The following is an 18,734-nucleotide window of genomic DNA, read 5'->3' as shown; positions in this document are numbered from 1 at the left end:
ATTCAGACTCCCTTCGTATAGACTATCATGTTCTCCTATCGAATGATCCGTGCTTGTCGGTTGATCATCCCACGCGCTGTGTTCGAATAACTCAAAAACCCGTTTGATCGGCCGCTTGGCTTCCCTCAAGTTCTGCCTGGCGATTTGACCTTGCGAAGTCGACTCATCGGTAAGGCTTGGAAATCTACAAGCGAGGCAGATTTGGCCCCCAAAAGGTTCGAAATCCAACGATGGTTGAAGAGTCATGGTCAACAAGCATACGGCAGCGAAGACGGCCGCAAGAAGGAGGGCGTCCGAAGACTCTCTCACATTCTCTCCTGAAGATGACACATGGTTTTTGAGATCCTCAATGCTGGTTTCCTTCTCTGCTGACTTGAAGTTATAAGCTACTGCATGCAGAAACTTCCAACAGTCTGTTACTGTGCCTGCTGTTGAATTGGATAAAGACGGCCATATGGGCGAGGATCCCGAGTCCGTAAGGGGTATGACTTGGGACTCGACGTGATCGCAGTAGGCCTGAATACCAGGAAACCTCTTGATTTCTTCTCCTGAAAGACCAAAGATGGCCTGTAAGGTTTGGGAGCGAAATGTAGACGAGGGCGATGCTTCCGGCCCGTTGAGATGTTGGACCTGCGTCTCCAAGTCGACTTCTGATTTTGGTCCAGTGTTTGGTAGTATCCTACGGAGAAAAGATTCTTTCCCCAGCTTCATCCTATTTGGCATCAATTACTCGTGCACCAAACAAAGTCTAGGGCTAATGCATACATCTTATTCCCTGTCGCGGTGCCTAGCTGTAATGCAGCTGGACAATTGCGTTACGCGCTACGGTGGACTTCCAGCCTTGTCGATTGTTTTGGCTTTGGTTGAGTAATGAGGTACTCAGGAACTATTGTCCAAAGACGTGATTTAAGACGTCATTACATACTTATGAATATATACCACTTCCTCCTGACCGGCTGAGACCGAGAAGTCCAAAGGCAAGAGAAATAAGCCAGTCATTCGACCACTTTCAACTTGATCCAACCATTGACTTTGAACCCGAGGACTGAATTTAACGTGCCAAGAAGTGGGAGCTTACTCTACTCAGGCAGCCGGGGCGACCTCAGCCATCCAGTCCACGCGACACAGACAGCCGCAGCTGGATAGAGAGCGGCAGGCAGCAACAAGCATATGAAACTTACTTGTCTCTGCTATGGTCCCTAAAGCTTATGAAGTAAGAATCCAGGGTATCACAGAATCTTAAGTATTCCAATCAATTTCCATCAACCCCAGCCCCAAGAGAATTTCAAGGCGTCCCGGGTACTTGCACGTCACTCAGTCACCGAGGCAACATGTGTGGCGCCCAATTTGTGTAGAAAATGCGGTCATGAGACAGTGATCTCTGATATGATTGATCGGCAGTTGACTTATGCTCAATTCGCGTCAGACTTATCCTCAAAAGGTTGTTCCGATACGCATATCGGAAGCAGGCTGAGCGAGAGCGCTTACATCGGGCAACGGGCTCTACACCACCCAACAACTGAAGTGGCATGAGCTGTTGCGGGCGAGATCAGGCTATCCTATCAAAAACCATCATAGCTGAAAGGGGAATGTCATTTGGTGCCAACCTTGGCAATGCACGACAGCCTGCATCTGCAGGACGTAAGCCCCGCACTTTTCGGCCGCGACCGAAGTTGCACCTGTTCGTTCGTACCTACTTACAGTATCCAGTCTTCATCTCAGGCATATTGACAGTAGCTTTCTGAGCTCAGAGCTTTGTCTGATTATATGGAGAACACACTGGCACACCGACAGCATTTGAAGACTCGTTGGGCACAGAGCTTGAGGGTATGAGCAACTTAAAAGATAGGTTCTAATATACTGGTGTAAGTGGCTAGTCGGGTTTTGCAGCTGTTCAATGAAGGGAGTTGGTTACATGAGGTAAAGCAAGGTCCGCAGTGTGTCACAAATCAACTTCTTGCCGGGCCTTTGCATGTCGACGTGGATGCGCCGCATTCGAGAAATTGTAAGGGGCCATATGTAGAACTGTAACCCGCACAGGAGCGAGAGCTCTTTGTCTTTTGGTTCCGTTTCCCAGCCTCGCCTGGGGCAATAATCTCAAAGTTATTGAGAAGCTACGAATTCATCATTCAGAATGCAGCAGTCTGAGATGTATGTTGATTTCTACACGGTATCTGTTGATATTTCAGACTCTGACCACACTCTAGGGAGGCGCACTTTGCGCGGCAATGGGCGTCTACTTTGAAATCAGGAACCGAGCGCATGGAACCAAACGATCGTCGGACAATCAAGATTTTCAGGACTTATGACGATATCAAAGAGGAATTCCTCGAAGGGATGGACGAAACCCATCAGGAAATCGGCATGCTCGAGCCACGTCTTGTGTATCTCAGAAGCTTCAGCGATTACTTTCCACAAAACTCGGTCCAAAGCTTAGTCCAGAAATCTTCTGGGGCCTATTTGGGCTGATTATAACAGCAAGCTAACGTGTCCTGAAAATTTCAAAGCAATGACTGTACTGACAACAGCGCAGATTGCTCTACCCGACGAAGAGGCAACGCGGCGAATCACTCAGATACTTAAGAGGTTGGGCCGAGCCTGCCAGACCTTCCAACTCCATGCGGGTCAAAGTTCTACTCCATCTAAGGGTGAAAAGGAGGCATGCTTCGAGATCTTCGTCTCGATGACAAGGTTCCTATCAGATGCTATCAGGTTTCTGCGGGATGCTGGAGACATTGCCAGCCTCTCATCGCCGCACGGTAGGATCTAGGAGTACGCAAACCCGACTGTTTCGGTTGCTGATTCCTTGTAGGTCATACGCAGGGATCGTGGGCCAAGTTGACGGTCATGTATGACAGTGCCCAGGCCGAGATTGATGAGTCGTTGAAAGAGGTTGAGAAGATGGCAGAAATCGCCCAGAGGCAGGCCACGATGTTGTCTTTTCTAGCCCTGTCACCTCGCTCTTTCACTGATAAGGCCAAATTGCCTTGCTATGTCCTACCCACTGCCAGTACGAATCGGTTCTTCAACCGTGGCGAAGTCATCGAGGAGATAGACCGCCAACTCGGAGATCAGAGAGTCGATGGCCTGCGATCACTTGCGCTCTATGGCATGGGTGGTGTAGGCAAGAGCCATGTCGCTTTGAAGTACATCGAAAAAAAGAAGGCAGAGAAAGGGCTTACTGCAATATTTTGGGTCCACGCTGAGAACATAATCTCGTTTCAGCAGAGCTTTACCGATATTGCTCTGAGACTAGACCTCCCTGGAGCCCAACGAACCTTGCATGATGAGAATCGACTAATCGTGAAGGACTGGCTTCAGCAGACTGGTCAGTCGTCAAAGCTTTTTCGAATCCCGAGGCTCGACTAACGTGAACAGAATGCAAATGGCTCATAGTGTACGACAACGTGGAGAGTTTTGATCTTCTGCGGGCCAATTGGCCCTTGCCGGGTAGCCAGGGCTTAGCATTGATCACGACACGAAACCACTCGCTTGCATTTGACCCAGCCAGTGGAGGTCTCGAGGTTTCCTCATGGAATACAGAGAATGGGACCAAGTTCCTCTTGCATCTACTATCTGGTCATATTAGTGCAGATCTTCTGGCGAACGAAGCGAAGTCTGCATATAGTCTGTCCGAAAGACTCAGTGGTCATGCGCTGGCAATCTCGAACATGAGCGGACTTATTCAACGTCGGTCATGGTCAATTTCTCAACTCCTCGATAATTACGGAAGCAATCTGAACTTCAAGGACGGCTTAGAAGCGGTCTGGAAGGTTTCATTCCAGAATCTGAAGCCTGACAGCGCCGCATTGCTGGCTGCGTTTAGCTACTGCGCTCCTGACAGCATTCCTCATTCGCTGTTTGAGTTGAAAGAAGCCGAGAACCTCCCTGATAGCTTACTCTGGTTCCTTGATGTGGATAGGTGACAACGACCCCTTTGAGTTGCATGCATTGTGATCGCTAATCAGGTACCTGGCAGATTTGAAGAGGCGATGGAAGAGCTGTTGACTCTAGCACTCGTTAAGAGAGACAGGCAGACCCAAACTTACTCAATCCATCGGCTCATCCAGACTCACTTCCTACGTTACATGACGCCAGAAGACCGGCAAAAGTCGTTCATAGAGGCATCACATCTGATGGAAAATGTGTTTCCCAAGAGGCCAGATGGCAAAACGGCAACGATGTACAATATGTGGGAGCAATGTCAGCTGTGGGTACAGCACGTATTGCAACTCAAGAATTGTTTCAGGCTCGAAAGGAGGCGCAATCCTGGTTTTTATGCTTGCACGAAGACTTGCTCGATGTGGGCTCAATGTGGACGGTCGGCATACATCCGTCCAAGATAGGTACCGTTCATGCTAGCTAACTTCTTCCCTAGGTTTCTATTGGAGCAGCAAACCTGGCCTGAGCTTGAAGACCTCGTCGAAGTAGGCAAACTGGCCTTGGCAACTCTTCCTGAACAGGATCCCGAGCTGTACAATCTAACCTCGCCGGACACGTATATTGCACAGATGTGGGCGCGCCGAGGTCACTATCGCCTGGCAATAGAAGTGATGGTGAGCGCACGCAACATGAAGTTGAAGGCTCCTCAAGATGATCACCAAAACTTGAGTTGGATGGCAAACAACATATCCGCATTTTACTCCTGCCTAGGCGAGTATGAGACCGCTCTGGAATGGCAAGGAACCAGCAGGACTTCTTGGGAGCGATGGGCCAAGTCTGAGAATGTTGAATTTCATTGGCACCCGAACCAAAGATACGGCAGGGGGAGAACTTTGGCTTACATGAAGAGGTACGACGAAGCTAGAACCGACATCGACATATCCCTAGAGGACATGATGACAACCAAGCCAGTCATTTGGGGGACGGCGGGACCGTAAGTTATGAACGCCCGAGAATGAACTCAATCTTAAGTGCTTGGGACGCTCCGGCTAATGTCTCGTTGTTTTGCCCAGGTGTCAGTTCGCTCGTGCTAGACTAGCCATGTTTGAAGGAGACTTCAAGCTTGCTGAGCTCTTGTTCCAAAAGGCGCAAAGCATATGGCTCACGGGCAACAGTTCCAGAACGTCGGACTTTTACGCGGCTACAATTTACCGCATGGGATGTTGCGCGCTACTTGAAGGAGAAGTGGAACAAGCTGTGTAAGTCTAGATCTGGAAACATATAGTTGCCTTCGTTAACACGACCCAGGAAATATCTCCAGGACGCGATGGCAATTACATCATTGCGAAAGGATATCCAAGTGGGGGAGCACGCTCGCTGTCTGTACAAGCTTTCGGAGGGTCTCTATCAGATACCTGGTCGTGAACTGGAAGCGGACAGACTGCTCAAAGAAGCCGAAGAGCTCTACTGGAAGCGTGTCGAAAAGCCCAAAGGCGTTTCGGAAGAAGACCACGCAGAGTATGAAGTACCACAGATTCATCCCCAAGAGGAAGATTACGACTCTCTAGTCTATATGCTATGGCGCTGAACATCAGAGGGAACTTTCATAGCTGTAATTTGATATTGAATCCAATCCTGGTGCTGAGAGCCGGATAGTCGATCAGGGGTGTTGCCCTTTTAAAAACGCCCACTGGCAGTCCAATTGATGTTCTTGTGATTCCGTGCTGCTTGAAGGTAAGGCAGTGTGACTTGACGGCACACATGGCTTCGTTGGCTTGTGAGGCGCAGTTCGCCGAATAGGTCTCAGGAAGACGGCAAATGGTGTAAAACAAACTTTCGCCGAGCTATGTGACAATGAATACTAACCTTTGAACATTTGGAGATTCTCAATGTGTCTTCATGAGAAGAATACGGATGTCCAGTAGGAGCTGACGGGCATATGGTGAATAAAGACCCCCATGGTCGTGTCTTATCCTAAAGAAAGGAGGTTGGATTAGGCGAGGGACCCATCGCGGTACCTTTTGCATGGTGTGGATCTGCTGACTAAGATAATTGGCGTGCACGTCCACCTCCGAGCTCCATGAACATTCAACCTCTTTCAATTTCGAAGAGCTCAACTTCACGACAAACAAATACTTGCGACAGACAGTGGATAATTGCACCTTGATCGTACTTGGCTATCTCCGAATTTTTCCTGCTCCCATACAGGATTCCAATTGGATCGACAACTCAGGCTAATTGGGGCAGGAGCCTACTGTCTTGAGCAACATCGAACGAAGTGAACCCACCACGAGACCAGATCCACTTCATAGCTCGCAACGGACTTCATCAACGAAAGCGCAGTATGTGCTAGCACATCTAGCTTATCCCGCGGTCATCTTAGCTATTGGTTCCTCATCAATTCGACTCACGAGATTACTGGCAAGCTGCCTCTGGAGACCTCAGGGATTGTCTGAGGTGGCCGTTCATCTCATCGGAGCTCTCATTCGACCCTGGCGCGAACCTCACTATCGTCGACTTCTGAGCAATCATACATCAACCCAGGATGTCCGACTTAGTAGAGTATTCAGTTGTCAATGTGTGTCGAAGCGACGGCCAGGACAATGGAGCGGGTTACTGGCCAACTCCTGCCGATACGGCTGCGAAGAACGCGAAGAAGACAGCACTGGAGAAGGTACCGAGAGCGAAACCTCAAATGGTGCGGCTAGACAAAGATGACGCAAGATTTCAAGAATGGCGCATAAAGCTGGGAATCTTGTTAAAGCAAGAACTCTCTCCGACAGGTAAGCTAGCCGTCTGCAAATGAGAGGTAGCACGTTCACTGACACCCTTCATAGAGGGTCTCCCCTGGCTCCTGCATTTTCCACGGGGCTACTGGCTGTACGAAAAATCCAAGCATCTTTGGGTCTCGGGGCATCCAGTAAAGTCGAAGCTTTACAAGAGCCCGCAGGAATTTGGTCTTCATGTCCTATGGCTCCTGTCTGGCTCGATGGACCGAACTGACTGCCGTTGCATTCACTGCAACGTTCGCGAAATGCCAAATATGGAGGATTTGACTGTCTCGGATGTTCCTCGGCCTCTGCCAGCAGCAAACAACACTCAGCCACCGTCCAAGATGCGCAAGATCACACCTCAAATACCCCCAGGCGTTGCGGCGTCCCCGATACCCGTTCCCGCGGCGGCGTCAACGCCTCCAATCGCGAAGAAGGAGACACCTGTGCCAGTGCCCATCCCAATGGCGAAGAAGGAAACTCCAGTTCCGATACCGACGATACCCTCACGCGCGGTGCCCTCCCCCGCCCCGGTGCAAGCTCCAGTTCAGCCAAAGCCTCCTGTGCAGCAACAGCAGCAGCAGCACCCTCCTCAGCCGATCCAGGCAACTCCTGTTCATCCGCAAGCTCAGGCCCCATCACAGGTTCCCGTTCAACCTCAAGTCCAACAACCAGTCCAGCAACAAATCCAGCAGCCGACCCAGCAGCAACAGCAAGTTCAGCAACAGCCTGCACCAGCTCCGACCCAGGCTCAACAGCAGGTTCAACCTCAGGTACATGCGCCGGCACCGCCGGTCTATCAGCAACCGCAGTTCCTGCCTTACCCGCCGCCTTACGGTGGAATTGTAGCTCCGGCGCTGTTCCGTGTCGGAGAACTGGTTTGGTTCCAGATATCGTCAGGGTGGCGTTTGGGCATCGTGGCTGCTACTGGTATTATCAACCCTAATACCAACAAAGCCGAGCTTCAGATTCTCCCAATGTCACATGTCAACTTCAATCAGTCGCCCATTCAGACACTGGAAGCGACAACGCGCCCGTTTCTTGCATTTTCGGTGCCTAACGTCAGCATTTCGGATCTCCAAAATAAGGCCTACGACGAGGTCGACTGGGATGCCTTCTTCCAGACGATTACTCCGGAAGACACGCACCGCCGCGAGGTTGCGCTACTCGACTCCTCCAAGATGGCCGCCCAGAAGGTTGGCGTGTCGTTCTCGGTCTTCAGTCGACTTTCCGAGACAAATGGGGGCAAGAAGATTGACTACCACGGTATTTTCCTGGGCGCCGAGCGGATTGAACTTGGTGATGTCTTGCGCGTGCGTCTTTCTGCTGAACAAGGCGTGCCTCCCGCGGCAGCGAACCTCCCCGACGCACTCCTCGGCCTCCGTGAGATCTGCACGGCGCCCATCGATTCACCCGGTAACGCATTCTTCAAGGGGGATATTTATCAGCCCATCACCGGCGACAACCAACCCGTGAGTGGCATCCCGGTACCGGATGACAAACTCCCGCGCCCACTGCGCGACGAGATTGCGTTCCGCAATAAGTTTGCCGCGAGCGACCGCTGGCGCTGCGTGCTCCTCAAGCAGAACGCTGTCCTTCGCGAGCCGGATCTCAAGGGCCGATTCTACCCCACGCATAAGCTCCTACCCCTGCTCGATGGCCAAGCCAAAGTTCTTGCTGAGGTGCAGAAAGGCATCGTGCGTGACGTGCAGCAGCGACTCAACCAGCGCATCGACACCTTCAAGACGGCGTACATTGGCCAGAAGCGGACCCGCGTCGAGACAATCGGGCCTGCCCTGCCTCCTGGCAGCGTGATCCAGTTTGAGCAATCCGTACGTGAGGATGGCGCCTAGGCGGGACGCCTACGACGTCGTTAAGGTGAGATGTGTCTCATTTCTGACGAAGGAATATGAGACGGTACTTGTTAGGATAGACAGGCATCAGAACCCTGTATAGAATAGGAATACTACATAGACGCCGTTAGGATTTGATGTTACTATCCGGTTCTTTGGAGTTTTAGTCGGACGTGAACGTGCCTTTGCATTTCTTGGTATTTCCATGTGAACCATCTAGCCTGAAAGGCTGTAGCTGGCTAGAGCACATCGTCATATGAGGCCTTGGCCAATACCATTTGGACGACGAGCCAAGACGGATACGCCGGGCGGCAAGATATGACCAAGTTGGTAACATCTTCACTCCTCTTTGAGAGACATTGACTGTCCCAAAAGTAAGTCGACGAGATAGGTAGGTGACACACATCCAAACTGGGATTCGCAACATCCACAACCTCGAATGCGAGATATCAGCTAGTCGACCACCATCTCACAGACATATACACACAGACACACACGTAAACGCCATCATCTTAACAAGAAACAACCATACCACCCAATCAGCAAAGAAGGCCCAGCCACACTCCGTCTCTTCAGCCCCGCCACTCCCCTCCCCCAAGATCATCTTAAATGAACCTCATCCTATGAACGTCATGTAAGCTAAGCTACCTACTCACAGATTAGGTCTCATAACATAGACCGCCAAAACGGGTGGAACCATCCATGACAGGAGGGAAGGGGTTGCGAGGAGGAGGAGAAGGAGGGAGAAAGAGAAGAAACGTTCCGTGGTTCCCCAGCTGCTAACCAGCCAACCATCCCTCAGAACCCAAACTGCCGGACGGGGGACCAGACGCGCAACACACACAAACGGGCTGACGGGTTCACTCATCACACCCACACACCCGGCGGATAGGACCGACCGAACAAATCTTGGAAAAAAGGGAAACTAAGCAAAAAACGCCACCGGATTACCTTGACTTCACTACACACACCAAACCGTTCCCTATTGCTACGACGGTGTATTTACATACACCTCACTCCCTATAATTCTGCAACGCTATACCCCGTACACGTGCAGACACGAACGTTGGCCCCCAAAACCGCAACGCACGCACGTCAGCAGAGGCACCAAAGACTGTATACACAGCGGTTCCTGGGACCCTTATTCGTCCTACGATAACCGCCCTTTCCCACCCAACGACTAGAATTTTGAAAAAAAGACAACATTGTCTAGGTTCTTCTCGGCCCCTTTTCTAGCTTGCCTTCTAGAAGGGGTGTCTGGAATACGGAATTACGGGTTTTTAAGGGCGGCCGGGTCGGCTGAGGTCGCCCATCTATCTACCCACCCACACAAGATACCAAGTGTGTATGGGGAGGCGCCAACTATAACAACCAACCAAAGGGACAAGACAACAAACATCTGCAACCACCATGACGAAGAAGCCGACCAAGTCCGCGGAAACATTCTCACGCCTCTCCAAGATCATCGACGAGAGAAGCCCCCCATTGTAGCTTCAAAACCCTTCCATAATTTCTTCTCACCAAATGAAAGCCCGAGAAACCAGATCCAATCCGCTCTGATAACTACATCACCGCCCACTAAACCACAGCCCCCAATGGAACACCAACACCCACCTCACCCACATTACCTTAGGACGGTAGACCACACCACACACACACACACACCCCTCCCTCCATCACACCGCACCCAATGATCCCGATTCCCGCTTCCGCCACCCCCTTTCAAGGCACCACCACCACCTCCCGGGCTCACGGGCTCGTGGTACCAAAAAAAAAAGAGGTACGCAACAACACGACAACAACCTCTAGAAAACCGTTGCCGACCGACTTCCCGGGTTTTGAAGCGGGTTCCAATGGTCGGTCTGTGCTTGGCAAATTATCTTGTGTACCGGTAGGCTCGTACCATGGTAGCCGACAACTCAATCAGAACCAGAACCAAAAAAAATCCCGTTTTCTGTCCAAACTTGCTTTTCTGGCACCTCGGCACGCACGTCTTAACAGTTTTGGAATTAAGACATCCCACAGGTTACGTTACACTAAGTGACATCGTCCGGGGAAGAAAGCACTACGACTCGGTCTTCGTCACCTACCACTAGGAGGAAAAAAGGTCAGATGAGATTCTTCTCTTAGGGTAGAACCACCCCGAAGATTCGGGCCGATGATACGTTCTCGGACATTTCACGGTAAATAGGTCGATCACGGTCTCATATGAACAATTGGGGGACTAGGGATAATGGCCTATCCAAAAGCCAAGTTTTGGGGTCAGAAGCCCGTTCTTTGGGTATACTTTAATAAAAAGTACCGAGTGGTAGTAGTATGAGTAAATGATGATTCGTGAGAGATGGGAAGAAGGTGACGATGAGATGAAAGGAGAATAATTCGCTTTCCGCTTGTAGGCTAATCCGCCCACCCTGATTGGACCCGTCTTGTCGGTTCTGGTCCGTACGCCTAGTATTACTGCTCTGTTCTTTGTCGCTGCAATGCAACTCCTCTGCTTCATTCCAAGTCGCCAGACTCCGATTCGTCCCGTCTTCCGCGATTATGGCCTGATCCACCCCCTCCTCCCAATCCAGGTGCGTCAGGGTACGTCTCCTCTCCCTCAATTCTTCCTTTCTTTTTCTCTTCGAAACAGGCTAGTTGTATGCAGTAGGTACAGGTCGCTTCGCTCGGCAGTAAAAGGTACTTTTGTTTGATCGAGACAATGCTGGGTCGTGATCGCGTGGTGCGTGAGTGCTTCTTGTTCATCGTCATCCCTCTGGCTGGTGGTCAAGACAGAGGGGTATGTATGGCAGCGGCGGAATAAGAGGTATGATGTGATGCAGATGATGATGGTGATGGATAGTCGTGTAGTGTCGTTGTAGTGCAAGAAAGAAAAAGATGTTGAATGCATGTGCGACATGAACAAGTCGGATGAAGGGCCTGTGGTGCGCCGTAGAGATGGAGGTTGACCAGTAAATGCCGTAGGCTCGCTAGTAGAGATCCACCACTCCGCCATGTCCAAGAGCCTCCAATCCAACTCAATCAAGTCGGACGGTGTAAAAAGTCATGGCTGGCTGTGTCATTACTTGAGTTTTAGACTCTCGATCTTGGCCTGTATGCTCTTGAGTATCTCTGGGTCTGGCTCGGGTTCGACCTTGCGTGGCTTCAGACGAGAACAGTCGACACACTTCTCATGCTGACATTTCTTGCATGCGGTTCCGTCTTCCACACCTCCAGGGTATATCGTCTTGCACTTATGGCATTCGTGATGCGGCACAGCATTCGGACCAAATTCGTCGCCAGGATAACCAAACGGATACTTGTCCTTCTTGGGCCTGATATAATGTTAGCTGTCAGTCTCAACACACGGAATGGTGCAACATACGGGTCTCTGGGACAGTCAGTGCAGCGGTTGTGACTGCACTTGGAGCATGTCTTGCTGCCAGCAGTGAAGAGCGTCTGGCACTCGTGGCAAGTTCTCCTGACCCTCTGACGCGGCTTCTTGTAAATGAGATCCTGTCCTCCGGTCTTGCTGGGGCGCTTGAGGACAATGTCCTTTGCGTTCTTGGCGTCGTAAGAGTAGTCGGGAACGATGGGTGCGTTCTCCTTCTGAGCCTTGAGAATGGCGGCCCGCTTCTCCCGGCTGGCGATGCGCTCGGCCTCGGTCCGCTTGGGCGGGTGGCGGACGCACTTGGTGCAACGAACGTGCTGGCAGCCCGGGCACTCCTTGGCGGCAGCAAAGGTAGCATTGCACTTGTGGCAGGTTCGGTGGACGCGCATGCGAATGGGCTTCTCGACGCGGAGAGCAGTGCCCTCAGTAGAGATCCACTCGCTCTGCTTGATCTCGAGACCAAATCTCTCGCCCAACTTCCTGGCGCGCTCCTCAAAGAGCTCGGATCGGGGAACCCTGGTGACGCCCTCGAGGTCCTCATACTTGCTCTTGGGGGCCTCCTTCTTGGTAGTGTCCTTGGCGGTCTCCTTGGTGGTGGTGGCAGCGGCAGGTTGCTCGGTCGCAGGGGCGGCGGTGGATGGGCTGTATGCACGTTAGACAGGTAACGCAGACAGGGTACCGTGACACCAAAAAAGAGTTGAAGACAATAAAGCATGCGAAATGTCTTGCTTACCCAGGAGTAGCGGCTTGCGCAGAAGACTGCTGTCCAGTGGTAGACAGGGTCGACATGCGCTTGGAGCTATCGCCTCTCTTGAAGACAGTCTTGGCGCGAGACAGAATCTTGCCCAAACCCTTCTTCTCCTTCGGGACCGAAGGCCCGGCTTGTGCTGGCGAACTCATGTTTAGCGATGTAGTTGCAGGTTGGTGTTTTAGTCGGATCGATTTCGAAAACGTGGGATCCCTGGGTCAATTGTGGGCTGCTCTGGGGATAGACGGTAGGATCTGCAGTGCACTAAAATCCAAACGAACAGGACCAGATTGCTGCTGTTGTGATAAGTTTGCGAGAGGGACAATTGTATTTGAGAGAATCGAGAATGTCGGTTTGTCGTTTTGTAACAAATCGAGTGTACGGGTGGCGTGGGTGAGGTGTAATGCGAAGATGGGCGGGAGAAATGGTGCTGTGTGGTTGGGCGATGTTGGTTCGTGCAGTCTTAGACAGATGGGACCAGGGACCTGAGGCGATTAACTGGACGTCGATCGTCGGCGGTTACAGCGAAGCGGGAAAGTCGAGATGTGAGTGCTGGCGAAAGCAAGATCCTTCGCAAGACGGTGTTTGACCTCTTCTTGCCGTGACCTTTTTTTGGGACGGGCGAGAAGGAGAGCAGGAGTCGGATCACGAACGAACTGTTCAAGTTGTTCGGGATGAGTCGGCCTGGGAGAGAGGGTGTGGTGTAAGAAGGGGGAAGACGAGGAAGAAGAAGGACGGGAGAGCAAGGTAAGTTGACGGGGAGGAGGTGGTTGAAAGGAAGTGTGGAAAAAAGTGGGAAAACAAGGTGCAGCGTGCTAAGAGGCAAGGTTGAGGGGGGCTAGAGTCGAGAAGGGCTAGTGCTGGGTGAAAAGGCAGGTGCCAGGCTTGGGTTTGGTTTTCCTTGGTGACATCCATTAGGGGGGGGGGGGTGGTGGCTTCTGGACTCTGAGTCTCGTCTTCCATTCTCTATCCGTAAATGTACCTTTACACTACTGTGTAAGGCAATTACGATACACATACTCTCTGGGCCAGGTAGGTAGGTGTCTGCAACTCCTCTTGCAACCTTACTCTACCTACCTACCGTATGTCCCTAGCAGGCCTGGCTCTCTCATTACCGATGGCTCTGCCTCTTTCTTCTCTTGCAGGTTGCGTCTTGCGTCGGGTTGCAGCTCCACGACACGACCAATCCAATCCATTCACCAACGCCAATGCCAGTTCGGTCCCAGACTTTGCAGCTGTCCTCATCCACGCCCGGTGCAGCGCACCACATGTTGATGTTCACGCCCCATGCTCCATGTTCTCTGTATGCCCGGTCGGTCGGCCGGTCGGTCAATTTGGTGACTTGATGCAAGATGCAGCGACGTATCTGTATCTGTATCTGTATCTGTATCCGCCCGTACCAAGAAGAAACGGCAGCACAGCACAACACAGGGTATCCGTACACTACAAGTATGCGTACGCAGTGCAGACACAACAGAGGCGTGGGTAGCAGGAAAGAGACCAGGCAAGAGACGGGGCAAGGCGCAAAAGACATAGGAACCCACCACAAAAAGACCAGACGGCGGCCAAACCAAACATGGACTCCAATGCAGTGGTAACACTAAAAACCCACCTCGCTGGGAAAGTGGTGACTGGTCACAGCACGGTGGCTCCCATGGCTCGTCGACGAGTGGAATGGCCCCATGCCGGAGACGAGATCCACAAATGGGGCGGGTCACCCTCCTGCTAAAGTGTTTGAGGGGTACGTACCTACCTAGCCGTACCGGAGGGAAGGACACACCAGAATTGCGACAGACACCCGACAGCCCAGAGACACATTCCAGCCAGCCAGCACCAAGCATACCAAGCGTCAGCACAGGCGCTGGGACACTTGGGACCGGGGATTGGGACTGCGACTACGACTGCGACCGGGGGTGTGTTGTGTGTGGAATCGCGAACTGTGTGGATGGGGGTGGTCGTGGCGGGTGGGGAGACGACGATACGTACCGCCAGAAACCCATCCCAGCAAATCCACAATCCACAATCCATAATCCACCTCAGAGGCTCAGGTTCCCTCTTCCATTGGGAAGCACGGAAGTTGGGTTGGACGAGAAGCCTGCCCGGAGGACGGGAGACGAGGGAGGGGCGGCGAGTGGGCATGTGTTGAAAGACAACGACGAACAACAGTAAGGGATGTATGTACTCCGTACTGCGTACCCGTCCCGGTCTCTGCTGTGCTCACCTCTCACCTCTGTGATTGTGGTGAATGAACCATGGCCATCGGCTGGCACAAAAGGGTGGAGAAGACGAGGCCCAGAGAAGCGGGGGGCCCTGGTACCTTCCAATTGGGAAGAATGTCCGAGCTTTTCTGGTTTCTGCGATGTGCGAATCTCTGGCACTGGGAACACTGCGAGAGCGGGGCGCCCTCTCACTGGGAACAGGAAGACTGGAACCGTGTCCCCAAAGTGGGGTCTGCCTGAGAACCCTGGCAACCCTGTCCAGAACCACCAGGTCGCAGATATCCCTGTCCCAGGAAAGAGGCACGACGGGACTGTGGGAATTTGCTAGAGGTGGGTCCCCAGGCCCGGGGATTCGCACGGAGCTGGCTCTGGAATATGTCCGGAGCTTAGCCCATCGGGGACGAGGGGGGGGGAGTGTCTGTCTCCCTTGTCCAATCCCATTCAAAGTCTCTGTCTTTCTCTTGCTCTCCCTCCCATGGGAAGCCGAGGAACCCAAAGTCTTTCAAGGTGGTGTTCGTTCCTGAGTCTGACATCCGTGATACACGTCTTAGCTAAGACACCTCCCCTCATCGTACATATACATTATGCCTCTGCGAACTTGCAGCAGCAGGAAGCAAGATGTGCAGAGTCTGGAACCTGGCTGATTGCATTGCATGTGAGGCTCAGAGACGGACACAGACACACACACACACACATAGTGAGTAAAACGTTTTGAAGCCTGAAGGATAACGACCTCTCGAAAGACAACCTCGTTGCATCCGCGGAGAGAAAACAAAAACACATGTACCGGTACGCCTCACACAAACAAACACCAACCATCCCATCCCGTATCGTCGGGTACGCTACCTTTGGGGGAAGAGGCTCGGCATAGGCATAGGCTATATAAACATGCTCCTCAGTGTCTCTCTAACTAAAGCCAGCTCACGCCCCCAGGTCATGGTTGTTGGTTGTCCAGCTGCCCAGGTCGAAAGAAACCTTGAGAAGGGGCGGTAAGCGATCAGCTAGACTAGCTTGCCCAGAAAGATGGCGCGCGCCATTGCTCATATCCAGGCGTTCCGTAGCGTACTTCTTCTCACATTGAGTACCTCTGAGCAACGATGGTCTACTATGGAAGACTGAGTAGACAGCTTTTTTTTTTGTGGCTGATGCAAAAGTACCCTACCAAGCCAACTAAGCCCTGGATTACTATAGCCCAGACTCTACGAATAGGGATATGGGATTGTTCGTTTGTAATTAAAAACTTTGAGGGAAACACCCCCTCGACTCTGTGGCTAGGTTATCAGTTTTCAGCCTTCCCGTCCACATCCCTTCTTAGGCTCTTAGCATTCCAGTCGCTGCCGGACGTGTCTCATTGATCATTTAGATTCCGGACGGGAAAAGAGCGGTAAAGGCCAAGGAAGAGAACGGGCGTACGGGACCCGAGAGAGAGGAATGGGAAGAACGGGGTTGTGTGTTTGTTGGGCTGGGGACCAGGAAGCTGGTGTTGAAGAAAAAGCCGGCAACCAGAACCTCGGATCGAACGAAAGAGAAAAAAAAAAACGTCAAAACAGATTCGTCAATTGGCTGCACACCATTTTTGTCGTAAGCGATGTTGATTCTCCGTACAGTACCTACCATTTGAGATATCATTTGCGGGCTGCGAAATCTAGATCGACTCGGCGCAATCAGAAAAAGGGGAGATTGGTTGAAAAAAAAAAGAAAAGAAAAGAGACCAGACCAGACAGCTACGAATTGTACGGAGTATCACCGACCACCTTATTAGTCCTAGTCCCTTCAACCTGCGGTATGTTGTGCACCACTCATCCCGTACCTCGTCCTAAGGTACGGATACCTATCGTTTGAACGGGACGGACGGGGAGCCCGCCATCTTTTCGATAGCAAGCCGGACCCGAAATGGTTTAGTCAGACGGGCCTCCCTTTCCCTTCTTTTTTACCTTCCCGCACCGGGTCGCGGATATAAGTGTACTCTTTCTGGGCGTGCTAGCCCGGATACGCAGTAAGGTAGATGCAAGAGGACGCTTTCCCCGGCGCCCCGTTCCCTCGGCCCATCTCCATCCTGTGGTTCCTGTGGTTCTCGAATCTCTGAAAGGGTTATGCGTACCTAGTGAGGTACGGTACCGGGCACTGCAGCGTCCTCCACTCCGTGATGGAGTGTGTCTGACTGATGCGATATAAGATGCAGGCCGCAGGAAGATACGGGAAAATCCACACCACTACCAAACAAAAAGGGGAAGAAAGCAGCGTATGGGTTGGTTGTTCATTGAATGAGCCGAGGAAACCTCCACTTCTTTCGTTGTCCATCCGAGCTTTTCGCGACATCTGTTTCCCCCCCCTTGGTTGAGTCTGGCCTGGGCTGATAATATCCGTCCACGCAACGAACTAGCAACGACACCCGGGAAGTAAATGCAAAACCCCATGTTAACCATCTGACGAGAAACCTGCGTGAGGGGCCAGAAGTGAGCCACAGCCCGACAGGCCTTTGCGTGGCTTGGGTCCCGTCCTCCCCAAGCTGGAAAGAGTAATCCGCGAAATTCAATCGAGCAATAGGATTGGACACTTCATCGGAGACCAAGGGGAAGGGGGGGGGGAAGGATTAAAGTAAAGTAGGGCATCACGGCATCTCGCCTCGTTGGAAATCCAACCTCTGAGCTACGTACCTTGACCCCCCTCTTCTTTTCCTTTGGGAGCCAGACCAATGGAACGAGATGTCGGACCTAGCGTCCCCAAAGAGGAACACACCGTTCTCCGCACCTGTTCGTACATGTATTGGGGTATCGTGAGGAAGGGGGAAGGACAAGCGCGTGGTTCAGCGATCAAACGTTCAGGTACGGAGAATAGGTAGACACGCCTCTTTTTCGAGGAGAGGCTAAATGCGGGTGGTTGCACCTTGTTCATTTCAATGTGCATTCATCGTACCTTATCATCACCTCCGTCTTCCTGCTTTCCCTCAGTACGCGCGCCAAAGACGATTTGAGCATCTGGGAGACTTCAGAGAGTTGAATTGCAAACGATACGTACTTTGCAACGTATTAGGACTGTTTCCTTCTGGACTACCTACGTACCTAGGCATTGCTCCGTCTATCATCCGAGACTCCGTCCCTTGCTGATCAGGGCAGGTTCTCTTCAGAAGTTCAGAGTCCAGACTTCACAACATGGCCCCATCTTCCACCCAAACGAAATCTCTATTAGGTTATTAGTGAGGTTCACTTGCGCCGCGATGTGACTTCCAAACCGTTAGGCCTCCCCCCTCGCCGCCCCCTCGCCCCATTCCAATCCCAACTGAACCCCCGGTCGGATGGTATTCCCGTCCATAAACCGACGACGATCCCAGTACTTCATCCCCGAGACCACCACCCCAGGACCAAGAAAAACCCGTCAAAGGGGAACCTTCACGTTCCACAATCCCGAGGAGAAGGATAGGTTGGCAGCAGTGGTGAGGCGAAGCAGCAAGGTAAGGGTTAGGTGAGAAAAAAGGAAGAGGGCGAGGAGGGATTGAACTTCCGTTACCAACAGGAAGGATTCGCGAGTCCATCTTGGCAAAATTCCGACAAGCCGCAAACCTGCCTGCTGTTCGGCCCTCGTGTTTATTCGTCAGATGTCTCCGCTTTACCGCTCCTTTACCTCCTCGTTGTCAGCACGTGTCAGATATGAGTCGATCTGGGGTGTGTATCCGTATATGTGTGTGTGTGTGTGTGTGTGTGGTGTCCTAACGAGCGGGCGGTCTCATGAGCCCGCAGGCAGAGACTGGTTTTCCCCTTCTCATGGCAAAAGCCCATTTCAGGTTGCGTCCTATTCTTCCTCTAGCGGTTGGGATTGTTTGCTTATTCTTCTCTTGAAATGCTGTTCTTGTCTGTCTCACTCTCGTCACAGTTGGTTCCTCTGTCAGACTTG

General features: G+C 52.0%; 2 protein-coding genes across 2 annotated transcripts; one reads left to right on the top strand and one right to left on the bottom strand.

Annotated features, from left to right (window-relative positions):
* Positions 1-6,011: 6,011 nt before the first annotated feature.
* On the top strand, positions 6,012-8,617 carry HER10_EVM0011738 (uncharacterized protein). The gene is made up of 2 exons (XM_035481161.1): positions 6,012-6,665; positions 6,720-8,617. The coding sequence occupies exons 1-2, from the start codon at positions 6,428-6,430 to the stop codon at positions 8,504-8,506; spliced, it is 2,025 nt and encodes a 674-aa protein (XP_035327335.1). The 5' UTR covers positions 6,012-6,427; the 3' UTR covers positions 8,507-8,617.
* Positions 8,618-10,724: 2,107 nt separating this feature from the next.
* HER10_EVM0000500 (uncharacterized protein) lies at positions 10,725-13,384 on the bottom strand. Its single transcript, XM_035470279.1, has 3 exons — positions 12,610-13,384; positions 11,871-12,518; positions 10,725-11,820 (listed from the first exon to the last, which is right to left on the bottom strand). The coding sequence occupies exons 1-3, from the start codon at positions 12,774-12,776 to the stop codon at positions 11,568-11,570; spliced, it is 1,068 nt and encodes a 355-aa protein (XP_035326461.1). The 5' UTR covers positions 12,777-13,384; the 3' UTR covers positions 10,725-11,567.
* Positions 13,385-18,734: the final 5,350 nt, after the last annotated feature.

This window comes from Colletotrichum scovillei, assembly GCF_011075155.1.
Source record: "Colletotrichum scovillei strain TJNH1 chromosome Unknown Contig00011, whole genome shotgun sequence".
Lineage (NCBI taxonomy): Eukaryota > Fungi > Ascomycota > Sordariomycetes > Glomerellales > Glomerellaceae > Colletotrichum > Colletotrichum scovillei.
Note: the sequence above shows the minus strand (reverse complement) of the source record. Positions and strands in the feature narration are given on the sequence as shown.